This window comes from Berghia stephanieae, chromosome 4, assembly GCF_034508935.2.
Source record: "Berghia stephanieae isolate SIO BIC M18660-M18661 chromosome 4, UCSD_Bste_1.3, whole genome shotgun sequence".
In the NCBI taxonomy this organism is placed as follows: domain Eukaryota; kingdom Metazoa; phylum Mollusca; class Gastropoda; order Nudibranchia; family Aeolidiidae; genus Berghia; species Berghia stephanieae.
In genome coordinates, this window is record NC_088363.1 from 42,746,119 (window position 1) to 42,773,417 (window position 27,299).

Here is a 27,299-nt window from a genome sequence, read left to right on the forward strand (position 1 = left end):
GCTCCATATTTTAAAAATGGATTACAGAATTAACCCCCCCCCCAAAAAAAAAACAAAAAAAAAAAAAACAAACAAAAAACAAAAAAAAAAAAAACAAAAAAAAAACAAACTGAGAAATTGTATATACCGCCTCTTACTTAGTTGAGTAAGCCTTTTCTTTATTTTTTTTCTTTCTTTTGTATTTACAAATATATTTTCATGTTTTAAGTCAATTCCTTCTGATTATGGCACCACCTTATACTGTAAGCATGTCACGCCACTGTAATTTATTGACATTCTCTCTTTCCATTCTTAAGTTTTCGACAATGGATTATCAATGCGATATCGATAGAACGAAGTTGACGTCACTCAGGTCTTTGTTATTGGGTTTTTTTTTTTGCCATCCATGCTTATGACTAATTTCTCACTAAAGTGTATTAACCAGGCTATAAACGTTCAAGGTTACACATAGTTTTGTGTGTTGACAATGTTGTGAGATTCTTAGCCAAGCGCACAGCATCCCATAGATAGTATGAAGTGACGTCACTCGGGTCTTTGTTACTGTTTTTTGCCATCCGCGTTTATAATTCTCACTAAACTGTAATAACCAGACTACAAACGTTCATGGTTACACAGTGTTCTGCCTTGCTCCGTTATACTTCCGGATGGCAATGTTGTGAGCTTCTTAGCCAAGCGCATAGTTGTGAGTTAAAATTGAGACGAAAAAGATATTGTTTTCATGTAACGTGTTTAGCTTAAATACTCACAACATCTGCTTGTTAGATAGATTAAACATATCAACAACGAAACGGTGTGTCATCTTTAACGTTGATAGTCTTATTGCTTTGCACTCAACCAAAAACAAACAAACAAACAAACAAACAATCAAACAAACAAACAAACAAACAAAAAAAAAAAAAAAAAAAAAAAAAAAAAAAAAAAAAAAAAACCCAAAAAACCTTACAACATTTGCCAGTCGATAGACCGTACCAACACAAAAATAATATTTGTAACCTTGAACATTTATAGACTGATTGATAGAATAGATAGAATTCGCTTGGCCAAGGAGTTCACAACATTGCCATCCGGAAGTATAACGGACCAACACACAAACTCTGTGTAACCATGAACTTTTATAGTCTGGTTAATACAGTTTAGTGAGAACAACTCACAAACGCGGATGGCAAAAACAATAACAAAGGCCTGAGTGACGTTATCTGCATACTATCTATATTAGTGAGATCTACTCATAAAAAAGGGCTGGCTAAAAACAATAACAAAGAGCTGAGTGACGCCAACTTCGTTTCTTCTGTCATTTTGTGAGAACTCATCACTAACAGGTGGTCTAAAAATAACAACAAAGAGCTGAGTGATGTCAATTTTGTTCCCAAGTGAAAGAACTTGACGTTGCACTGCTCTTTTGCAACTATTTTTAGATCGCCAGTTGTGTGATCTGTACTCACTAAAGTCCCTCCTACAAACAATAAACGCTAAAGGTTACACAGTCTTGTGTGTTGATCCAATTCATCAGACGGGCAGAGCATTGGAGTGTGTCAACCCCAACGTCCGCATAGCATCACGTAAACCACCCTTTAGACAATCACAACAACATATTAACAATAATAATAATAATAATAATAATAATAATAATAATAATAATAATAATAATAATAATAATAATAATAATAATAATAATAATATTATGACCAATGAGCTAACACTCTGTGACAATCGCTCACTTAGACACCCATGTGTTTGGTCATGTGACTTGTCTCACGGACCATCATAGATCATTAGCTTTTTGGACTTCGTAGTGTTAGGGTCTTAGATAGATAGGATAGTGGTTAGTATTTCATAGAACTAAATATACTAAATTTTTATTGTTTGAGTGATCATTCTAGAAGCAAGATGGACTTTAAAAGGTGAGATTATTCGTCATCGCTGTTTCAAAGTATTTTAAAATATTTTATCTCCCCTTTTCGTTACTTTTAATAGAAAAATACTTAAATTTCTGACCGGTTCAGACATATTAAAAAAATATCGAATATAACGGCACAAGACAATTTTTTTCATCGGTGTATCAAGCTGATCATGTTTGTCATAAAACCGGAATTTTTCATAACTAGATACATTCACATTTTTCCCATAACAGATCAACAATGTATTCCTATTGAACGTCTTCCATTTTATGTTGTAATGTAAAATCTACGTGTACTAAATGTGCACGTGGGTATAATCGCGTTTTCAGGAGATTCCATATGCGTTCGCCACATACACGAGTGAATAAATATAGCTGCCTCCTTGAGTTGTTTTATTTATACAAAGAAAATTCGACTTCAAGCCATTAAAACGACGGGTTTTCATTATTTTCATTGTTTCCATGGAGTGAAAGTTTTGCGGCCATTTTGTTTTTTACCATTTGCGACTTGAGCTTTACAATCCTAACAAAATGAAGGCCCTGATTGTAGACGCAACGATTTGATTATTAACCCTACCAGTCCGATTTCTTTCTTTGGATAAAACTTACTCAAGGTTAGCATCTACGTAGGTACGTTAAAAAAAAACTAAACCCCCCCCCCAATAAAACTGAGCTTTTATATAGTGCAATATCCACTAAACGCGCTAAAACCGCTTTACAGTGGATCCCAAGCCAACGGCAACACTTGAACATGTAAGACCAGACATGACGCCTGAAGGCGGTATTTTTTCGAACGCTAACGGCCATGTCCTTTTTTTTTGCACCAGAGTACGTTGAATGTGAGAAAAGCCTTTTCCACGGACTCAACCATGAGCTGTTGGGGACTTGAACCTAGGACCTTCCGATCCAAAGGCGAATCTTACTACTACACCACATAGCCGCATTTAGTTTTTAAGTACCGGACGCGTATGGAATTTCTCCCACGTTTCCTCCTTACCCTTAAAGAAAACATTTTTTAAAATACCCCGAATACGGAGACGGGATTTTGTTCCCATCCCTGGCTTATTCGTTCTACCTTAAATGAAAAAATTTCATATACAGGCGCCACTTCAATGGGAAGAACTTCCATATACAGTCGCCACTCAGGGAAGACCGTGATGACATCAAATATCGTGTTATATATTAAGTAAACACTATACACTATATTTCAAATATACAGACAGAAGTATTCCAATAGATTCAAAATTAAAATAACCGGGGTCGTATATATAGTCCACTATTTTAATGTGCAATATTTTTGACAGTTAAGACATTTCCATGAGGAAGTATAGAATAACTATATAAATATACGCAAGAGATGCCTTAAGACATACCTATAAGTAAATGTTTCAAATTATATATAAAATAAATGATATAATTAATGTAAAGAATTAAACGCATAGGTTAAAACAAAGAGCCTAAATATTTACTACTCTTGTTCTGAGATTTTGTCATTTAGCAGAATATCTTCAAAATTAACATTTGGATGCCCCAGTTATTTTTATAACCAAAAATCCCCGAAATTGTTCTCTTTCTAGTGGCGGGAGGAATTCCTTAGTCTCACAGCACTTTTATTATATTTAATCGTTTAGCCATTGTTTCATCAGTTGCAATGTCAAATAAATATTACAATTTAAGACGAGTTTCATTTTTATAAGTTTTGTGATTTTTCTCATTTCAAAAACAATTTGCTGTCATTTACGACTCCGGCCGACGTCATTACTTACTGTTTCCCGTCAGTTTCGATATTGCAAGTGATGGAAAAGTTTCATTGTTGTATCTTTACTTTAGGGCTGAGGGGGGGGGGGTTCTCCCCGATAAAAAAGGGGGTGGGGTGGGTCTCCCCATGATAATAAAGATAAAATTCCCTCTTTAGGCGTGCTGTGAAATAATGGAAGTCCTTACCTTGTGGCAATAAAGACAGTTTAATACTATTTTAGCTATCAATTTGGCTGATTTTGCGTGATACAGATATTATCTGAGATATCTGAAGCTACGGCAAAACTAAGTCTCGAATGCAGATCTTATTCGATAACAATTGAAAACAAGCCGTTTTTCTGATCTAATATAAATTTGTTTCCTTTGGACAAATATCACTTTCTGGGTGGGGATCCTGACCTCCCATAGTGGGCAGGGAGGCCCTTTGTCTTCTATCCCCCTGTTTTCCAACATGCTTTGTCTGTCTTGGAGCGATATTACTTGGTTTTATCCTGGACCTGGCTGGATACCCTGGCTGGGAGGGAAACAGTCAAATGTAAAGTTTTGGGAGATATTTTGTCTTGTATATCATCTGTTATGCACTGTATTGATTTTATGTTATATATATATTATAATAATTTGTAACATTTGAGTGTATTCCTCTTGGTGGGGACCTGTGCTTGTGTCTGGATGACTTAGGTGATCTCAAAGTACACTGATAGTGTGCTCTTGGAATCTAAATCTGTTTCCTATTTGAATAAATTCCCCTTTGTCTTTTTCTTTGGTCCTTTAATTGTTATTCTTGAGCTTTTTACTACCCCATTTTTTTACTGACACTGATATGACCTTAATGTGTTGCAAGTGCCGTAAAAGCCTCAAAAACAAATATCACTTTAACTTCAGGTGAGCAAGTCAGTATATTTACTATGTCATTGAAGTGGCGTATGTATGTGGAATTTCAGCTAAAGAAAAAGACAGCTTGTCATTGTTAGAGCTCAAAAAGCTAAGGATGACCATAACATAATGCGCCAACGTTTTCAACGGTCCTTGATATCGACAAAAATAAACGGATGCGCATCTTCCGTTCAGTGAGCAAAATGAATGCAAAGATGCCCTGGTCCATTCTAAAACCGTTAGAACAAGTCATGACTGATATAGCTTATAGTTGTCATCTGACGTTATACAGACTGGGTTTTATCTGCTCCACCATCCTACCACTGTGTTGCCTGGAGGCAATTTTGTAAGTGTCGTTATAGCGGGATATAGACATTATCATTCCGTTATAACAAGATGTTATTTAGATAATGTAGTTCGCTCCAATGATTATCATTGATATTGAAAGTGCACTTTGACTGAAGACCCACCCTATTTATTTGTTAATGAGAATTGCCCAGGTTTAGAAACTGCTTTCACTCTTTCGTCATATTTCCATATGCGTCCTCCCACTTACATTATAAACAGTAAATATAAGAAACGAGAGAGCAGGCACGGATGCAAGAAGATCAGAACAAATGTGTATGAAAGGTGCCGGACAGGGCGAGAAAGAAAAATACAAAAAATAAAATCCCAAAAAATAATTCTACCTCAGTCGAGGTAGACTGATTTTTTGGGATGATTTTTAAAAATGTATTTTTCTTTCTTGCCCTGTCCGGCACCTTTCATACACATTTGTTCTGATTTTCCTCAAACATTAGTGTTTTCGGTGGATTGATGATGAACACCAGATACATTTTGTTCTTTACTCACATTGTGTCACCGTACTCGGGTGTAAAATGAGTACCTGGCCGTTAACAGCTTTGTCTCTGTCCGAAAAAAAATGTAATATCGTCTAACAGGCATCGTGTCTCGTCCTACATATTAGTGTGCTGTTGACCAGGGACCCCTTGTAAAGCGCTTTGAGTACGTTTAATGGATATTGCGCTATATAAAAGCTAAAAAAAAACTCAATATGAGGTTTTCTTGGGCGCGTGTCGGCAGAGGTCTCTAAACATAAATAGCGCTACGGATTCTAATTTTTCTGACCTCCCATAGTGGGCAGGGGGGTACATACTGTATATTCTATCCCCTTATATCTGTTTTCAAACATGCTTTCTATCTTTGTCTTGGAATGAGATTACTTAGTTTTGTCCTGGCCCTGGCGGAGTCCTGGCTGGGATAAAAGTCAAATGCATAGTTGTTTTGGGAGATATTTTTTTCCTTGTAAATCATCTGTTATGTATTATTATATTTATTTTGAATGTATAATGTAAGCATTTGAGTGGTTCCTCTTTGTTGGATTTTGTTCTTGTGTCCGGATGAGACTTATAGGCGATCTCAAACTAAGTACATTGGTGGTGTGCTCTTGGAATCTGATCCCTATTTGTTCTCAGTTCCCCTTTGTCTTACTTTCTTTTGGGTGCTTCAAGTGTAATTCTAGAAATTTTTACTAACCCATTTTCTTCCTTTTTACTGGCGCTGATATAATCTAAATGTGTTGCAAGCGCCGTAAAGCCCTTAAACCCCCCCCCCCCCCCCCCCAAAAAAAAAAAAAAAAAAAAAAAAAAAAAACAAAAAAAAAACCGATTCTAATTTTTGAAAGTGCATGAAAACTCTGTTTTCCAACATGCTTTTTTTGGGAATGAGATTACTTGGGTTTTGTCCTGGTCCTGGCTGGGAGGGAAATGGTCAGATGTACAGTTAGGTTTGGGATATATAAATTTTGTCTTGTAAATCATCTGTTATGCACTGTTTAAATTTTCTTCTCACTAATATGAGTTGTAAACATTTGAGTGTTCCACTTATTGGGGACCTGTTCTTGTGTTAAGGCGAGACATAATTTGTGATTTAATTCCAAGTATACTGATAGTATGCTTTTGGAAGTTATATGTTCTCTATTTGATCCAGTCCCCCTAAATGTGTTACAAGCGCCGTAAAACCCTTGAAAACAAAACAAAAACAAAACAAAAACAAAACAAACACTTGAATCGAATCTTGATATTCATGATATAGCATCATTCGTGCGGCTATGTGGTCTAGTGGTACGACACTCGCTTTCGGATCGGAAGTCCTAGGTTCGAGCTTCGCTCGGCGCATAGTTGAGTCCTTGGAAAAGGCTCTTTACTCGCATTCTCTCACCGTACTCATGTGTAAAATGAGCACCTGGCCGTTAACGACGTTCTGTCCGAAAAAAATTGTAATATCGCCTAACAGGCGTCATGTCCTGTCCTACATGTTTAATGTATAGCTATTGACCAGGGACCCCTTGTAAAGCGCTTTGAGCACGTTTAGTGAATATTGCTCTATATAAAGGCTCAATTATTATTGTCTTATTCATCCGCCCTCTCTTCCCAGATCTCCTGTCATAAGTGACGGTCCCGAGTACAGTCGGCTAACGGAGGGTCCACAACAAACTCACTGGTACGCCGAGGGACACACGGATCCTCAGGAGGAAAGGGAGGAGAGGGAGAGGGCCAGAAGTCAGAAGCATGAGGAGGAGAGGGAGAAGAGGAGGAAGGATAGCGAGGGAAAACGCAAGAAGGCGAGTGAGGAAAGTAGATTGAGAACGCAAAAGAATGACGGACTGACTAGTGATGAGGAAAAAAGTAGTAGGCCTAAAGATCCACAAGGTGAGTTGCTTTCACAAATTGTTACAGTGAATGTGCGGCTTTGAGGTCTTGTGGTATGACACTCGCTTTCGGATAGGAAAGGGTTTGAGCCTCGGCGCATAGTTGAGTCCTTGGATAAGGCTCTTTACTCTCTTTCTCTCAATGTAATCGGATGTAAAATGAGTACCTGGCCGTTGTCTGTGTCCGAAAAATTGTAATATCGCCTAACAGGCGTCATGTCCCGTCCTACATGTTAATGTTGCTGTTGACCAGGGACCCCTTGTAAAGCGCTTTGAGCACATTTAGTGGATATTGCGCTATATTAAACTCAATCTTGTTTGTTTTTTGTATGACATGATCAGCCGATATAGTCAGTTTTAGTTAGGTCAATTTTTAAAAAATCAAAAAGTTCTTGTCATAAATGATTAAATCAACCTTTTTTTGTACTTCTTCAGTAAATATCAAAGCTAAATTACACTTCCAAATATTTTTTACAACTAGTCAAGTTGAAAACGTATGAAATTTGAGAAAAGTTGCTGGATACCTTTCCCATACATTTGACCATAACTTCATGAAAAATCACCCGATTTACTTCAAATAAAGATTAAAATGCTCTGGTGAGCATTTTCTTGTAGAAAATGCAAAAAAAATGCAAATCCAAAATTTTACCTTCCGACTATTTCCTGCACTGACAGAAATGTATCGATGAATACATGTCGACAATTATAATTGAATCATTTACATTTATAAATCTATACCTATACATTTTTTAGACACGACATGAATATGATAGAAAAATAATTAAATGAATAATGTAAATGTATAAATGTAATTAGAATAAGAAAAGCTTCATGAGGTATCTTATACACTTTTTATCCTTGTAAGTGATGTTAAATCTAAAGGTTGTCTTTGAACCGAGCAGCGTTATCATTCCACTAAAATTGTATTAGCTCTTAACAGAATGCGTGTCTCGCCTTGTTCATTTTAAAAGTCGGGGGAAAAAATGTGATATCGCCTAAGTCATAATGTCTCGTCCTACACGTTACCCGATGCTGTTGATCAGGGACCACTCGTAAAGCTCTTTGAGCACGTTTAGTGGATATTGCGCTATACGAGCTCACATTTAAAAACAAATGTTTTCAAATATGCTTTGTCTTTGTCTTGGAATGATATTACTTTATTTTGTCCTGGCCCTGTCCGTAAGCCCTGGTTGGGTCAAAAGTATAGTTTTAATTTTAGGAGATATTTTGTCTTGTAAATCATCTGTAATGCACTGCATTCTATATTTTTTGTTTTACATATGGTTTGTAAACATTTGAGTGTATTCCTTTTAGTGGGGACATGTGTTTATGTATGGATGAGACTTATGTGATCTCAAACTGAATACATGTAGTGTGCTCTTGGAACCTACATGTTCCCTATTCGAACCCTTCTTTGTCTTAATTTTTCTTTTGTACTTTCAATTGTAATTCTAAAACCTTTTTTTTTACTATACTATTTTCTTCCTTTTTACTGGCTCTGATATGACTTTGTGTTGCAAGCGCCGTAAAACCCTTAAAAACAAACAAATCAACAAACCCAAAATTGACATTTTTTCCAAGTTACAGACCTTTCTCCTAAAATGCTGAAAGCTAAACAAGGAGACAGCCCTTCCCAGTTGAGGTCTGACCAGGAAAGGGAGACAACTGGTGGAAATGGAAACTCTGCCGATGACGAGAGTACTCCCCCTTCCAACACGACCAGGACCTCGCCCAGCAGCGCCAAAGGAGCTCACTATATCCCTGGTAATGATGATGATAAAGATATTCTCTTGAAAATAATATTATGGGCATGATCACCATGTTATAGGATGGGTCATTTTTTTCACCTTTTTGAGATCTGAGAAAATGTAGATTGAAAATATACCCACGGTTGTTCAGTGAATTAATAAATTAAACGGTGGTGTTTCTTTACGAAACCCGACAAAGTTATGGGAAGTGGGCAGTAGTGGGAGTGAACCAGGGATTCAGGGAAAGGTACACCATTGGGGAGTGAACCTCGGACTATGAGAGGCGTTTCTTTTTTACGAAATCCGCCGAAACCGACCAGTTATGGGAGGTGGGCAGTAGGGAGTGAACTAGAGATTCAGGAAGGTGTACAGCAGTGAGGAGTGAGCCTGGGACTATGGGAAGAGGATATCAGAGGGAAATGAACCTGGGACCATTGGCGATACTAGTGGGAATTGAGGCTGGTTTATGAGAAGTGGACACCTGAGGATAATGAACTCGAGACTATAGGAGGTATGCAGCAATGGGGAATGAATCTTGGACTATGAGAGGATGATACCAGTGGAGAGTTGAGCCGGGAACTTGCGAGGTGGACACAAATGGGGAGTGAACTCTGAAGAGTATTTTTTCTCCTAAACCTACCAAAATCGTACAAAGTTATAGGAAATGGGTAGCAGTGGGGAGTGAACCAGGAACTATAGGAGACGGATATCAGAGGGAAGTGAACCTGCAACTGTGGGAGAACGAAACCAGTGGGAATTGAAGCCGGACCATGGAAGGTGGGCACCAATGGGGAATGAACTTCGGACTTCGGGAGGTAGATACCAATGGAGTGTGAAGCCGGAAATATGGGATTTGGATTCAGTACGGAGTGAAACGAAAGACAGAACTGCAAATGAAAGACGGGTCTCAGTGAAACGGGAGACAAAGGGAGACTGTAAAAGAAAAAAAAAAACACAAAAAGACAAACTCCGTTCAACGAACTGGTTTTTGCTGGTCTTACTATATTTCTCAAGAAATTTCATGCAATACGAGATTATAAAAGTAGAATTTTGTTTCATTTACGATTTTCTTTGACAAACAAGGGATCAGGCACTGACGTAGGATTCCCAGCCGACCCAGGCTGGTTTTCTGGGTGGGGGTACCCGACCTCCCAAGGTAGACAGGGATGTCCTTGCTGTGTCTTCTATCCCCGTCTGTTTTCCAATTGCTTTCTGTCTTTGTCTTGGAACGAGATTACTTGGTTTTGTCCTGACCCTGGCCGGAGTCCTTGGCTGGGAGGGAAACAGTCGAATGTATGTTATAGTTTGAGATATTCTTTCCTTTTAAATCATCTATCTATTTGTTTGCATACGATTCGTTAACATTTGAGTGTATTCCTCTTAGTGGGATCTTGTGCTGGTGTTTGGGTGAACATTTAGGTAATCTCAAACTAAGTACACTGATAGTGCGCTCTTGGAATCTACATCTGTTCCTTATTTGAACCATTACCTTTTGTCTTTTTCCTCAAGTCCTTTTAATTGTACATCTAGAATGTTTTTACTATCCAGTTTTTATCCTTTTTTACTGGCACTGATATGACCTAAACGTGTTGCAAGCGCCGTAAAACCATTAAAAACATAAAAAGGGATCCAGCACTGACCGATTCCCAGAAAACCATGGTTGATTTTTTGAGATTATTTTAAATCTTTATTTCTTGCTTTGTCTGGTACTGTTCCATTCACACTTTCTGAAATTTTACATTGTAAAAAAAACGGTTCAATTTCTACCCATTACTCTCCAGCCACTTCGATTCAAAGCGAAGCAGCAAGTCAGGGACAGAGAGGTGGTCAGCCCGGGTCATCCTCTTCCAGCGACTCGTCACACCAACAACCGTCCACTCGTACTCAAAAGATCCTCAGGTTCTTGACCTCACCGCCCATCTTCGTCTTTCTCGCCCTCATCTTCGTCTTTGCCTTGTTCAGCTACCTCACCTTGATGATGTGGATTGACCCCAATCTCCAAAAGATTATCAGCGAGGTAAGTGAACTAAGGAGTCATTCAGAGCCAACAGGCCCATGGAATTTAAGATTTGCTCCCTTACATATCTAATTATATGCGACTCTATATTCCAGAGAATTTGTAAAGAGCATTTCCACACTGCTAAGTCTTACGCATTCAGTTTATGTCCTTCAGTGCAAAAAAAATAAATTTAACTCGAAAGACTAAAATAACAAATTTCTAAATTTCTTTTAGGGAAAAATGTACAATGTATCAATATGTCTGTATTCTTAAAGCAAAATTAAGCAAAATACAATTTTTTAAAATTATGCGGACACCTCTTTTGGATCGGGAGGTCCTGGATTCGAGCCTCCCTCGACGCATAGTTGCGAGTCCTTGGAAAAGGCTCTTTACTCACATTCTCTCAACGTACTCGGGTATATGAGTACCAGTCCGTTAACAGCGTTTTGTCCGAAAATAAATGTAATATCGCCTAACTGGCGTCATGTCTCGTATTACATGTTAAGTGTTGCTGTTGGTCTGGGACCCCTTGTAAAGCACTTTGAGATTTCCAAGTGGACATTGTGCTATATAAAAATCTCTCAAACTCTCAATATGTGCTAGTTAACAATGGCATTTTTCAGATATTCGGATCCAACATATTTTTTTTTTAATTTCCAGAAAATGATTTTGCGTCCCAGTACATTATCCCAGTCATCCTTTAGACAAGACGCGAGCATGCGATTAGAGGTAACCTTCTATAACATGACATACACCACCGATGCAGAGGGATTTCCACACATTCATATCCAAGCCCAAGGACCCTACACGTATTTGTAAGTTTGGATTCTTCGAACACACCTCTCATAGTGGGCAGTGAGGTACTTACTGTGTATTCTATCCCCTATATCTGTTTCCCAACATGCTTTGTCTTTGTCTTGGAATGTGATTACTTGGTTTTGTCCTGGTCCTGGCCGGATGTCTGGTGGAGAGGGAAACAGTCTACTGTATATTGGAAGATATTTTTTCCTTGTAACCCATCTCTGTTATGTACTGTATTTTCTTTATGTATGATTTGTAAAACATTTGAGTGTATTCCTCTTAGTCCGTGTGTCTGGATGAGACTTTTAGTGATCTCAAACTAAGTACTTTGATAGTGTGCTCTTGGAATCTACACCCGTGTATTTATTTGAACCAATTCCCTTTTGTCTTGCCTTTTGGGTGATTTAATTGTAATTCTAGAACTTTTAACTATCCCACTTTTTACTGGCGATGATATGTGTTGCATGCACCGTAAAACCCCTAAAAACAAACATTTAAGTGTGTTCCTTTAGTGGGGACCCGTGCTTGTGTCAGGATGAGACTTTTAGGTGATCTCAAACTCAGTACATTGATAATTTGCTCTTGGAATCTGTCAGCTTTCTATTTGAACCACTTCCTCCTTGTCTTACTTTTTCTTGGGTGCTGTAATTGTAAGTGTCGAATCTTTTAAATAAACCATTTTTCCTTTTTACTGGTGCTGATATGACCTAAATGTGTTGCAAGCGCCCCAAAACCCCTAAAAACAAACAAAAAATCGTCTGACCATTTTTACGTTAAAATCCTTGATACACGGTTCACCCCAACATTAATGGGGCAAAATTGTAATTTTTAATATCACCTCATGACTTGTTCTACATAGCTTTTGCTTTCATTAAATGATGCGTATTAGTCTGCGAATACCCTCGCTGGGGTCCTTCGCGAGCCCTTCTGGTTATTCGCATATTGTGCCAATTGGGCTCCCCTCTATATCCGTTCATTATCTAGTTGCGACTAATCAAGGTCGGTATCTGAAACTTTATTCATTGTACTTTTATTCCATTTGAAGAGTGAAGTCGTCCAAGACGGAAGTGAAATGGAACAGCAACTCGACCGTGACGTATCGAATCCAGGACAACTTCAAGTTCCAACCAAACCGTTCTGTGGGAGACGAGGATGACGTCATCACCACCATTGACGCTGATGTACTGGTAAGATGAACTCATCGATTGGATAGTGTAACTAAACATTGAAATATTTGAGATTTTAAATGGAGATCATTTGTCATTTTCTTAGAATGCTAGCATAAACAGTACGCAGTATATAGATGCACAATATATAAATAGCTAAATAAGTAAATAAATAAGTAAATAAGTAAATCAATAAGTAAATAAATAAATAAATGTTCCCTTTATTCATTTCCAAGGGGAAATTTGTTTATGGTCTATTTCAAGGGAAGACTGGAATAATCTAGGCCTAAGCCGCAGTGCAGCGCTTCAAAGTGAGCTAGGGCGGGGTGATTTCTCAAGGTCACAACGAGGCCAGTAGTTGAACTCGGTTATCATTTGGGTACAAAGCAGACCGTACCGCTGGGCGACGCTGCACTAAAAAAAAGTAATAAACATAGCTTTGAATGTTGAATAGTTTTGAACTATCTACACAATGAAATGTCGCCAAACGAATTATCGCGTCAAATGGTATCTCTCGATTCAATGCTGAATCGAACAATTGTTCGTTTCAATGAGGTGAATGGAGAGTTAAAAAAGATTGTTGTGAAAACTGTTCACTATTATTATGGTCACCGTTGTGTGTATGGGTCGAATTAGTGTCCGGTGCATGCCTCGTGTGTATTTGGTGAGTGTGTTAAAATGGTCAGTTATAAAAGATGCAGGCTTGAGGAAGCAAAATGTTTTATGATGCTGGAAAATTGAATTAATCGTCAAAATATAAAACTTGGGTTAAGTTTGTTTATTGAAGACTCTAGAATGTGCGTCCATTTATTGATCTTGTGGCATGACACTCACTTTCGGATCGGAAGGTCCTGGGTTCGAGAATCGCTCGGTGCATAGTTGAGTCTTTGGAATAGGCTCTCTACTCGCATTATCTCACCCTAGAGTGTAAAATGAGTACCTGCCCGTTAACAGCGTTGTCTTTGTCGGAAAAAACATTGTAATCTCGCCTAACATGCGTCATGTCTCGTTCTACATGTTACGTGTTGCTGTTGGTCTTGAGACCCTTTGTAAAGCGCTTTGAATACGATTTGTGGATATTGCGCTACATAAAAGCTCACCTTTTAAAAAGTTCCAGTGGCGATTGAAATCGCACATTATTGGACATAGATTTTACATCACTCCTTGGAATTTGATTGACCTCCAGATGATACAATACCGAAGTCGCGTACAGTTCAAGCTATTAGGTGAAATATTTATTTTTCCTGGCCCCCCCATAGCGGGCAGGGAAGCACTTACTGTCTTCTATACATGCTTTTCTTCTTGGAATGCGATTACTTGGTTTTGTCGTAGCCCTGACCGGATACCCTGAGTGAGAGGGAAAGTCAAATGTATAGTAGAGTTTTGGGAGATCTTTTTCTTGTAAATCATGTGTTATGCATTGCATTATTTCTGTTACATATATTTGTAAACATCTGAGTGTTCCTCTTATTGGGGACCTGTACTTGTGCCAGGATGAGACATTTAGGCGAGTCTCAAACTAAGAACACTGATAGTGTGCTTTTGGACTGACTATATGTTTCCTATTTGAACTAATTCCCCTCTGTCTTCCTTTTTCTTGGGCACTTTAATTATAATCCTATAACTTCCATTTTCTTCCTTTTTACCGGCTCTGATATGACCTAAATGTGTTGCAAGCGACGTAAAACCCTAAAAAACAATAATTTATTTTAACAATTCTCGGTAAATAATTTTACATTTATTTTTACTAACATTTCCCAGGCCAGATTGTCCAAGATGAAAGTTGGAAATCACAGCAAGAAATTCCATGTAAACCTGACAGACGGGATGGTCAGACCTCAGACTGTTGGAGACATCTTATGGGGTGGGAGTGACGTAGATGAGAAAGGTAAAATGAAAAACACCCCATTGGTGTTTTTGTGCAACAGATCGTAGCCTTTGTTAATTCGCAGCTCGATACTTTCCTAGAAAATGCGTCACAATACACAGCGACGATAACCAAAAGAAAGTGAGAAGCGAGTTGGTCGTGCTCAATGCAACACCTTTAATTCTATTGATATGCGTTTGAATGCAACTATGGTTGTCGCCTTGGATTGTGACGTGGTTTTGGTCAGTTTTAGGCTGGACTCCAAATCCGTTCTCCGAGCTCTGGATTCAAATAAACTATTCAACCTTCAGCAATTTCATATCAACTAAATGAATCCGAAAGCGAGTACCATACCACTAGACCACATATCCCTTACAATACACAGAGTAGACTTATACTCAGTAAATAATGCCGACTGACTCGCCAAACTCAGATCAACAGTTTTACAACCATAAAACATAGTATCCTTAAAGACGGCGAAGCAAATCATTGCGAACAAGAGAACGGTGAACAGTTATGCAATTAGCACCATGGGTAGTTGTATATTTAACCATAATATTACCAGTCCTGTAAAGACCAATAACTTAAATAGCCACAGAAGACATAAATATATCTTGGTGGGGTTCCTCACCTCCCATTGTGGACAGGGAGGTACTTCCTGCGTCTTCCATCACCCTATATCTGTTTTCCAACTTGCTTTGTCTTTGTCTTGGAATGAGATTACTTGGTTTTGTCCTGATCCTGGCCGAATACCCTGGCTGAGAGGGAAAGTCTAATGTATAGTTAGTTTTGGGAGATATTTTTTTCCCTTGTAAACCATCTCTTTTATGCACTGTATGTTTTCTTTATATTATATATGATTTGTAAAACATTTGTATTCTTCTTAGTATGGACCTGTGTTTGTGTCTGGATGAGACTTTAAGTGATCTCATTGAGATTCTTAAAAGTACTTGACAGTGTGCTCTTGGAATCTACATATGTATCCTATTTGAACCAATTCTCCTTTGTCTTACTTTTTCTTGGGTGCTTTCATTGTAATTCTATAACTTTTTACTCTCCCATTTCTACCTTTTTACTGGCGCTCATATGACCTTAATGTGTTGCAAGTGCCGTAAAACCCTTAAAAAACAAAACATAAATATATGCTGATCAAGAAATATAATCCATCCTCACTCTTTTAGGTTCCCGTAATCCTTATAATCTACCTATAAATCCTGTTAATAAAGTTATGCCAGCGTATGATTCAATATGCAACCTATTCATTATTAGTCATCCGAAGGGCTGGCTAGCGGGTGGTTGGATGGGAGCATCACCCTTGAATCATATACCTATGATGTTCGCATGGGTGTACGATCCGATAGTGATGTCGTTTCTTCTTCTCTTTACTAGCCTTTCCTGCTTCTTTGGTTTGTGATTGTATTTTTGACAGGGGATATTTTTTTTTCTGTAAATCTTCTGCCTGTTTGTTCTTGGTTATTTATAATTTAGCTTATATCTTTAGGTTATTTTTTTGATTTACATTTGTACTATTTTTGTTAGATTGCTTGTTTTTTTGTTTCAGCGGTCTCTCATATAACCTCAATTGTGTTGGAAGAGACCTAAAGCAACAAACAAAAAAAAAAAAAAAAAGGGCTGGCTACATTTACACTTCCAAGGATTTTGGGACAGGAACATTTGGCGTACCTACCTTTACTTTCCTGCCTTATTTGTTTCAGTTTATTTGTTTGAGAATTATTCTTATTCTTCATAACTTGTTTTTCTTCCAATTTCAGCATCCATGACTTTAATGAACACCCAGAGTAACGAGTCATTGAGTCCCTTCTACAACGTGTACACAGGTCACGAGGACATCGATCGTCTGAATAAAATGTACACATTCAACCATTCCAGGTAATTTCTCCTTTAACCAGTTTGCTCCACAGTACTCTGAAAAGAAACAGTTGAATTTAGTTATTTACGTAAACGTTTTCATGAAGAGGAGAGGGGTGACGGCGAAGACGCCATGTAGAATCTTAGAAGACTCGAACCCCGTATGTAAGAGTTGAACGGCCCGTGTCCTTCGAGTTGTGTGCGTGTGCGCGCGTGTGTGTGTGTGTGTGTGTGTATGATGTATGTTTTGTGTTGTGTATGTGATGCGTTTTATGCGTGTGATATGCTGTTCAATAAATTATAACGCGAGAAATTCAGAAAAGGTTAATACTTATCCGATGGTGGTCTGGTAGTCAAAGAAGCTGTTGTGATCAACTGGTTGGTCCTGGATGGGGTTCCCGACTTCCCATAGTGGGCAGGGAGGTACTTGCTGTGTCTTCTATCCCCTTGTGTCTGTTTTCCAATAGCTTTCTGACTTTGTCTTGGAATGGGATTACATAGTTTTGTCCTTACCCTCACCGGAATTCTTGGCTTGGAGGGAAACAGTCGAATATATAGTTATAGTTTTGAGATATTTTTTTCTTGTAAATCATGTTATGCACTGTATTGTTTTATTTACTTATCTATGATTTGTAAACATTTGAGTGTATCCCTCTTAGTGGAGACCTGTGCTTGTATCTGGATGAGACTTTCAGGTGAACTCAAAGTACTTTGATAGTGTGCTCTTGGGATCTACATCGGTTTCCTATTTGAACCAATTCTCCTTTATCGTACCTTTTCTTGGGTGCTTAAATTCTAATTTTGGAACTTTTACAATCCCATTTTCTTCCCTTTTACTGTCGCTGATATGACATTAAAGTGTTGCAAACGCAGTAAAACCCTTAAAAACGAAACAAACGTTTTCACAAAAAGGAGTGACGGCGAAGACGTGCAGAATTTTAGAAAAATCGAACCCCGTATGTAAGAGTTAAACGGCCTGTCTTATGAGTTCTGTGTGTGTATGTGTGTGTGTTTGTGTGTGTGTGTGTGTGCTTGTGTGTGTATGTTTGTGTTGTGTATGTCATGCGTTTTATGCCTGTGATATGTTCAAATTATAACGCGAGAAATTCAGAAAAGGTTGATTCTAATCGTATGGAAGTCTGGTGGTCAAAAGTAGCTGTTGTGATCAACTGGAGTGGTCGTTGTGGTCCTTTTTCTACAGGCAGTAATGGGTTCGATGCTTATAATGACGATGTGATACGATAATACACTGGAATCGACAATAGATGGGATGGTATTAGTGCAATATTGACAAATGAACACGATTTACTTGTTTTTCCTCACCAGAGCTGACCGTATGTGGCCGAAAGGAAACTCTCACTACCCCATGTCTGGATCAGGTAATCTTATCTATTTCATGACCATTATCCACAATATATATTTATTTGATATTAAGTTGGGAAATCATCGCGGTTGCTGTAGTGACTGCTCTTTAAAAATGAATACAATTCTATTTATTTATCCCATAGGGGACATTTTTCTCGAGGGTCTATTCCAAGGGAAGACTGGAATAACCCAGGTGTTAGCCGCAGTGCAGCGCCAAGGATTGCGCTAGGGCCAGGTGACTTGCTCAAGATCACACCTTTGGGGTACGAAGCAAAGATCGTCCCGCTGAGCCATGCTGCCCCCAGATCCCCAACAGACGCGATGATCACTGTTGGGGAGTTCAGAGAAAAATAATCTTGAACCCGAGTCGATTCCCTTTGTTTTGAGGCGAGTGTCCACTAATTAAGCCGTTGAGACCGACACGTTTGTTGCATTAGGCTGTATTGTATTGTCGAAACTTTTGGAGTCTACTGGTACGACGGATTATAGCCCGTAGTTTTGGACCCTAGTCGAATAGATGGCGGTGCAACTTTGAATCACCATACTCGTGTATTAAATGGGTACTTGGCCAGTAGCGTTTGCCATATTTCATCTTGCAATAAGTTTTGGCAGAGAAACCTGTCGATTGATCTGAGCATATTTAATGAATAGTGCACAATCTTAAAATAGATACAATATTTAAGGCTTGCTAATACATACACAAGAATATCCTAGGCTAGATTTTTCAAGTATTTATGACCTAAAATTGTCACAAGCGCCTTAAATCTCACACTAATCATGTGTTGGCAGCCGTTTTCTCCTTAGTATCACACACTCCCATTATGGGCCTGTAGAACAAATGAATACAATATTATAAAAGATAAGAATGTCGACAACGATGAACCAACATCTTGATTTGACAATTATTTTCAAAAACGATATCTTCTCACCATTTCAACATTTTAAAACATTCTCCCCCTTTTCCATCCATTCTCTCCCCCATCTCCCCTATCCCAACAGCCGATGGGGATGTGTTTGCTCCATTGGTAAAAGATGACCAGATTTTAGTTTTCTTCTACAGCCAAACAGAAAGGTCAGTGTTTTTCCGAAGTAAAAGATACACAACCTACACACTCAAACTCTCTCTCTCTCTCTCTCTCTCTCTCTCTCTCTCTCTCTCTCACACACACATACACACACACACACATACACACACACATACACGCAAACATATAAACCCACACACACACAAACACCAATTTGGACAATAACTTAATTTGAACTAAAGACTTTCACAATGTTTAATCAATCTTTGCTGCCTTTCCACGTCCACGAGAGCAATTACTTAGGCTATTGAGATATCTCCCCCATTTAGACTAACTCAATTAACTTCATCTATGTCTAACATTGAGAAAAAATCTCACTTGATCTACAGGAACCTTCTACTCCAGCATGAGAAGACGATCAACATCAAAGGCCACAAAGCCTACAGGTTTGGTCTCCCCAAGAGCTCCAAGCATCATCACCACGTCCATTCCAAACCATTGACCAATGATAACGAATCTATGCCACATACCACTCTGTCGGGAGACTCCATGATTTACCTGGACGAAGACGTGGACAATGTCCAGCCAAGAGAGGCATTCGCTCTTCAATATCTGAGGAGAGGTAATACCTTGAATGAAATTGTGTGGCTCGGTGATTCAGCAATTTTAAGTATGACCAATGGCCGGGTGGGTGGCAGAAATCGTGGAAAATTCTGGTCCCGAAGTTTTGTCCTTTTGTTAAGGCACTTTAAACACATTACTTCACTCGACTGGATGTGAATGAGTACCTGTCTTTCCCCGATGTCTGATCTCCATTTTCCGGGTTGCTAGTATTTTGTCTTTGAATTTGAATGGTATTCCTTGGGTTATATCCTGGCCCAGGTCGGAGTCATTGGTTGAGAAGGAAACAGATGTATAAATATGAGTTTTTGGGGATATATTTCCTTGTGAATTGTTTGTGCCTTTTGTTTTTGATTTGAATATAATATTGTCAGCATCGGAGTGTATTCCTCGTAGGATATGTGTTTGTATTTGGATAGGCGTTAAATTCTTACTGATTGAAGACGAAAAAGAAGTTAAGTTTAACGATTTTAGTTGTACATAATAGTATTCGTTTTATTCAGAGCTATTGTACTGCCTTAACCTTTGTACGGAAAAGTCTTATTAAAAATCGTAGTACAAAATTGTACTCATTAAAAAAAAGTCCCGTATCCCCATAAACTAAAACTTTCTACACGTCTTATTCTCTCCATTCTAAACAGATTCTCCATTCCTGGTGTCCTTCGAACCCCACACCAAACTCGGATCCAAAGTCAACTCGTCCGACTCCTGTAAGATGCATCTTGACATTCACCCGGTAAGTGTAGAATTGTCTGTAGCTGAAAAAAATAGCGTTTTGGTGCGAAACTGCTCATAACTGGAAATTATATATGGGTATTCAATTTTTGTTGCTTATTTTAAATAAATAAAATAATTCTTTTTTTTATCCCCAAGGGGAAATTTGTCTTTCGGGTCTATTCCAAAGGAAGACTGGAATAACCTAGGCGTCAGCCGCAATGCAGCGCCGCAAAGTGAGCTAAGGTGAGGTGACTTGTTCAAGGCCACATAACGAGGCGGGTAGTCGGTACCTCTTGGGTCCGAAGCAAAGACCATACCGCTGAGCCACGCTGCCCCAAAGTGGAGCTACACCGAGCGGAATTGCCATTGAATATGGTATTTGGTTGGAGATGTGGGTCGTATTTACCTAAGGACGGAGAAATATTGGTCACTCACTGATTGGGGGATTCGTCGTCATTACACCCTTGCTGTTTCTTGTCATTTGTCTTTTTCAACGTGGCTTTGTGTCCATGTTCTAAAATTAGGTAATTAATTTCGCTCTGGCCCTGCCTGGAGTAATTTGCTATAAGACATTCAAATGTTTTATCTTTTTGTGAATTTTTGTTGTTCTAAATCATCACTTTAATATCAAATACTGTATTTACTAATTATGTACTTGCATCTATCAGGTCTAACCGTCGTTGCGGATCAGTTTTGTTTACTCATGCCATTTCTGCTGTTTGATTAGGCTCCCTTTGTCTTCCTTTCTCTTGGATGCTTGCATGTGCAGAACTATTATCTAAGCTTTTATCTTTATACTGTAAATGTTGCAGCTCGAAGAAATAAATAACAGCGGGTGGTTGGATGGGAGCATCACCCTTGAATCATTTACCTATGATGTTCGCATGGGTGTACGATCCGATAGTGATGTCGTTTCTTCTCTTTACTAGCCTATCCTGCTTCTTTGGTTTGTGATTGTATTTTTGACAGGGGATATTTTTTTTCTGTAAATCTTCTGCCTGTTTGTTCTTGGTTATTTATAATTTAGCTTATGATATCTTTAGGTTATGATTTTGATTTACATTTGTACTTTTTTTGTTAGATTGCTTGTTTTTTTGTTTCAGCGGTCTCTCATATAACCTCAATTGTGTTGGAAGAGACCTAAAGCAACAAACAAAAAAAAAAAACAAAAAAAAAACAATGTGAAATTGAATGTAAGCTTTAATTTAATATACGAAAACGGATAAAATGGACGTTACGGGTTTCCCCTTTATCAACAAAACAGGATGAATGAAACGCTACAGGCGAATGAGATAATGTGGTAGTAGCGTCTTTCATTGTTTTGTTTATAAAGGAGAAACCCGAAAATCTTTTTCGTATATAAAATTAAGCTTACATTCAATTTCATATTAATCCTTTTATTAACACTGAAAGGATTTTAAAGTATCGCAACCACCATAAAACACAGGTCTTATTTTCATCTAAATCTACTATCTTGCTTTCTGCCTTTTCAATGACCCATGTGTGTTTGCAAGGGCTGCTAAACTCATAAAAAACACTGTAACAACGGTCCATATTGTGTATATAATATATATTGTATATTGCCAGGCCAGTGGGATGACGATGAGAAAGAGGCTGTGTCATCAGATGAGTCTTCCTGTGGTTTATCCTGGGCACAAAGGGTGAGATGTCCTCCTGTCATCTAAATCTTAATAATTATAAAAATATTTTTAAAGCTCTCAAACGGCAGTTCTAGACGCATAGACACCGGTCAACAATCCTTGAAATTTGGGATCTGAAATTATTCGGCAAATTAAGGATCATCTTCATTTATTGATCTTTGACTGGGTGGCATAGCGGGCAGGGAGGTACTTTCTGTTTTCTATCCCCTCTTATGTTTTCCAACTGCTTTCTGTCTTTGTCTTGGAATGAGATTGCTTGGTTTTGTCCTGACTTTGGTCGGGAGTCCTTGGCTGAGAGGGAAACAGTCGAATGTATATAGTTTTGGGAGATATTTTATTCCTTGTAAATCATCTGTTATGTACTGTTATTTTCATTTTCACATGATTTGTAAACATTTGAGTGTGTTCCTCTTAGTGGGATCTGTGCTTGTGTCTGGATGAGACTTAGGTCATCTCAAACTAAGTACTTTGATAGTGTGCTCTTGGAATGGACATCTGTTTCCTATTTGAACCAATTCCCCTTTGTCTTACCTTTCCTTATGTGCTATAATTGTAATTCTAGAACTTTTTACTATCACGTTTTCTTCCTTTTTACTGGCGCTGATATGACCTTGTGTTGCGAACGCCGTAAACCCTTAAAAACATTGATCTTTGAATAAATCGAAATCGTGTTGAAATAGATGTGTTGTCAGAATATGAATAAGTTGGTTAAAAATCAAATTCTTAGTAGACGCATTTAATATGGCTTATTGTGGAACTTAATTGTGCGGCTATATGGTCTTGGTATGAGACTTCTTTCGGATCTGAAGGTCCTGGGTTCGAACCTGCTCGGAGCCTAATTAGTCTTTGGAAAAGGCTCTTTACTCACATTCTCATCGTACTCGGGAGTAAAAAGTACCTGGCCGTCATCAGCATCGTCTTTGTCGTAAAATATTATATCACCTAACAGGCGTTATGTCTCGTTGTATATGTTACGTGTTGCTGTTGGTCAGAGACCCGTTGTAAAGCGCTTTGATCACGTTTAGTGGATATTGCGCTATATAAAAGCTCGTTTTATTTTTAAATTGCACTGTAAAAACGTATAGAACAAAAATGAATTCAACAGCTTTTAATAACAAAATGCTTAAAATGCAACAAGAATAACTTAAAAGCTCTCTCCAACCAACAACAAAATGGAAATACAGTGATATATAGTTAATTTTCTGTTGTTGCTGAAGGTGCTGACCCCCAAATTTATTGTTTTATTTTGAGCAGTTATTTTCATTTTTGTTCACTTATACAAGGACTGTTTATCGACATTTTATTTCTTTGAAAATTAATTTCAGGAAAGGAATTATTCTTCCAGTCATGTGGGTGGATTGGGTGAGTCCAACTTTTGTTCTATTCAAACAATTATGGCCCGACTAACTTGAAATTTTAATCCAAGATAAAATATAAACCTTGGGTCAAATTCATACTCTTCTTTTAGGAGAGTAAAATTGGTCTTAAAACTGCAAGACTATTTGCCGATTTTTAATTTAAATTTACTTTTTGAATCCTTTTTGTAGGAAAGTGAAATTTTAGTTCTTTGAAATGTTTAACTTTTGAATTGAGTCTTTTTTAGACTTGCTTTTTGACTAATTTACTAATTTTTTTAGCCGATTTTAACTTTGATTTGCTATTTGAAACTTACACTTTTGATTTACTTTATCAGGTAAATTAACTTTTAGTTCTTTTGACAAAAAAATATTTGACATTTTTAACTTTCTGGGCGTTTTTTGTCATCCCATGGTGAGCAGCGAGGTGCTTGCCGTCTTCTATTCCCCCTTTGTTTTCCAACTTGCTTTGGCTTTGCCTTGGAAATGAGATTACGAGATTTTGACCTAGCCCTGGCTAGTTTTTATCAAGTATTATTGGGCTTGGGACCCCGTGTAAAACGTTTTGAGCACGTTTGGCGGATCTTGCGCCATATCAGCTCAAAAAGCTAAAAAAAGTATTCATTTACTTGTTAAATGAGAACCATGTGCTTTAACAAGAATATAATTTTATCACCAAAGACATTTTTCTATGATATAAAAACGTAACCGTTATTTTCAGTTCTACGAGTCTGTACCAGATGACCTTGACCAGGTGATGACGTCATACAACATGCTGCACGCGAGCCACTCCGCTAAGAGGGATCTCATCATCGTCATGACGACCGCCTCAATTTTTGGTGTGATCCTGATATGTATATCGGTGGTAATGCGCTGTAGGTATGGTCATTACTTTATATTACCTTGATCAAGTTTAATAATAAATGAAGCATTTATAAAGCGCACACTTCCACTCAAAGGTGCTTAGGGTGCTATGACAAACAGGATTTCAGTGACAATCGAGAGTTAAACAAATTAAAAATTTAATAAAAAAAGCTCTTGTTTTCAGATTCTTAAAAAAAAATTTCAAATGAAAGGTTGGATCTAGTTTTAAAACTAATGCTATTCCATAACTGAGGGACACTGATACAGAAAGATTTAGTGGCGGGTGGTTGGATGGGAGCATCACCCTTGAATCATATACCTATGATGTTCGCATGGGTGTACGATCCGATAGTGATGTCGTTTCTTCTTCTCTTTACTAGCCTATCCTGCTTCTTTGGTTTGTGATTGTATTTTTGACAGGGGATATTTTTTCCCCTGTATATCCTCTGCCTGTTTGTTCTTGGTTATTTATAATTTAGCTTATGATATCTTTAGGTTATGCTTTTGATTGACATTTGTACTATTTTTGTTAGATTGCTTGTTTTTTTGTTTCAGCGGTCTCTCATATAACCTCAATTGTGTTGGAAGAGACCTAAAGCAACAAACAAAAAAAAAAGATTTAGTGTTTAATTTGTTTGAAGGTTTTCTTGAAGCAATAAAGAGCCAGTATATCTGAGCTCGCATTGGTTTATAGGGAAAAGTTACGGCTTAGATGAAAGGATGGGGAATTTCGTTCATGGATTTGTATGCATAACAAAGAATCTCAAAATCAATTCGCAACTTTACTGGCAGCCAGTGGAGGGATTTTAGAATTGGTGTTATGTTTAATTTAGTGAGGGATGTTATTCTGGCTGCTTTATTTTGAACTTTTTGTAAACTGTTTATAGTGTATTCAGGGCAGCGATAAGAAGGGCGTTGCAATAGTCAATTAAAAAACCCCAAAGACATTAGCATGAATTTCCTATTTTCTTTTTAACTGGAGCTGGCATGACTTAAATGTGTCGAGAGCGCCGTAAAACCTTAAAAACAAATTTGATACGATGCCTTTGAGTCCATAATTCTGAGCTCTGACAATCTATTGATCTTCTATTTCAGATGTGGAAAAAAGGCAATTAATTACGAATTGATGGCCCAGGGACAACATCCACAGAATAAAGATTATTAAATATAAAAATTTTCATGCATTTCAAATTCTAGTAGAATTATAAAATAACAATCCATTGTTAAATTTGTCTCAAATTGTTGTATTATGTCAGGAAATAAAGAACAAAGTAACGCATTTATCTACCTATTTTGTGCATTTTCTTTAGTGTTGGTTCTGGGTGGTTTTTTAAACTTCTCTAGTAGTAGATAGGGAGGTCATTTGTATTCTTCTATCCTCCATTATATCAAACTTGCCTTCTGTCGTCTTGGAATGAAATTAGTTTTTCCCGACCCTGGCCGGAGACTTTGGCTGGTAGGAAAACGTTCAGTTATAGTGCTAGTTTTGGGAGGCGATATTTTTTTCCCCTTGTAAACCGTCTCTCAATTGAGTATTTTTAAAAATTGTTTTTGAACACATCTTGTAAACATTTGAGAGTATTCCACTTATTGGGATCCTGTGCTTGTCTGGATGACACCAGAGGATATCAAAGTACACCGATGGTGGGCTCTGAAATTTACACGTGTTCCCGATGTAAACCAATTCCCTTTTTTCTTATTTTTTCATGCGTTCTTTAATTGGAAATTTAGAATCTTTTGACTATCCCATTTTTTTCCTTTTTACTTGCGTTTAGAAGACCTAAATGTGTTAGCGCCGTAAATCCCTAAAACTAGATCATTATCTTTGACGTCCCATGCTGGGGAAGAGGTCACATTGCTGTCTTCTACTTCTTTTCCCCATAATAGCTCATAAGGTAGAGTATTCGATTCACACACAAAAGGACGGAGATCAATCCTGGGATAGTCGATATATTTTTACTCGACTTGTCCACCCAGCAGTGAGTGGGTAGCAAGGTGTTAAATCTGAAGGAAAGCACTTTGCGATACCTAAGCGTCCTGTCCAAAAAATAGCAACTATTTTCTTTGGAGAAACCGGGACTTAATCTAATGGTTCTTAAGGACTACTTTCTAGCGTATTAGGACTCGAAGGTCCAGGTTTCGAGATCCGCTCTAAGCGGCGCATAGCGAGTCCTTGGAAAAGACTCCTTTCCCTCGTGCTCTCACCGGACTCCGTGTGAAATAACTTCTTGGCCTTTAACAGCGTCGACTCTACTACATATCGGAAAAAATGCAATATCGCCTAATGGGATTCACGTCTCATTCCTTTTATTCATCACCAAGAGGAAATTCTGGGTGGGTATCCTGACCTCCCATAGCGGGCAGGGAGGTACATACTGTCTTCTATCCCCCTTTATCTGTTTTCCAACATGTTTTCTGCCTTTGTCTTGGAATGAGATTACTTGGTTTTTTTTTCCTGGCCCTGGTCGGAGTCCTGGCTGGGAGGGAAACAGTCAAATGCATAGTTATTGTTTTGGGAGATATTTTTTTCCTTGTAAATCATCTCTCTGTTATGTATTATTTTTATTTTGAATGTATAATGTAAGCATTTGAGTGTGTTCCTCTTTGTTGGATTTTGTGCTTGTGTCTGGATGAGACTTAAAGGTGATCTCAAACTAAGTACATTGGTGGTGTGCTCTTGGAATCTACATCTGATCCCTATTTGTTCCCAGTTCCCCTATGTCTTACTTTTTCTTGGGTGCTTTAATTGTAATTCTAGAACTTTTTACTATCCCATTTTATTCCTTTTTACTGGCGCTGATATAACCTAAATGTGTTGCAAGCGCCGTAAAACTATTAAAAACAAAACAAAACAAGAGAATTTTTTTAGGGTTTATTCCAATGTAAGACTAGAATAACCCAGGCATCAGTCGCAGTGCAGCGCCGCAAAGTGAGCTAGGGTGAGATGACTTGCTCAAGGCCACACGAGGCTGGTAGTCGAACTCGGCACCTTTTGGGTACGAA

General features: G+C 38.0%; 1 protein-coding gene across 6 annotated transcripts; it reads left to right on the forward strand.

Moving 5' to 3' along the window:
• Positions 1-1,705: 1,705 nt before the first annotated feature.
• Positions 1,706-25,579, forward strand: LOC144970613 (platelet glycoprotein 4-like). Of its 6 annotated transcripts, none has more exons than XM_078910422.1 (16): positions 1,709-1,901; positions 6,965-7,239; positions 8,820-9,002; positions 10,768-11,003; positions 11,646-11,800; positions 12,832-12,973; positions 14,714-14,840; positions 16,592-16,709; positions 18,015-18,067; positions 19,053-19,125; positions 19,468-19,700; positions 20,341-20,435; positions 22,004-22,077; positions 23,403-23,439; positions 24,154-24,311; positions 25,392-25,579. In XM_078910422.1, the coding sequence occupies exons 1-16, from the start codon at positions 1,888-1,890 to the stop codon at positions 25,459-25,461; spliced, it is 2,043 nt and encodes a 680-aa protein (XP_078766548.1). In that variant the 5' UTR covers positions 1,709-1,887; the 3' UTR covers positions 25,462-25,579. The 6 variants fall into 6 exon arrangements, with proteins under 6 accessions (XP_078766552.1, XP_078766548.1, XP_078766549.1 ...); XM_078910423.1 differs by having other exon boundaries at positions 1,745-1,901; positions 8,826-9,002; XM_078910424.1 differs by having other exon boundaries at positions 1,760-1,901; positions 24,154-24,307.
• The last annotated feature ends 1,720 nt before the right edge of the window (positions 25,580-27,299 follow it).

What these genes read in the sequence shown, in the direction of transcription:
- LOC144970613 (XM_078910422.1), top strand. An exon ending in TTCTACAGCCAAACAGAAAG is followed by an intron (nt 19,126 to 19,467) that starts GTCAGTGTTTTT and finishes CTTGATCTACAG; the next exon opens with GAACCTTCTACTCCAGCATG. An exon ending in TCGGTGGTAATGCGCTGTAG is followed by an intron (nt 24,312 to 25,391) that starts GTATGGTCATTA and finishes CTTCTATTTCAG; the next exon opens with ATGTGGAAAAAAGGCAATTA.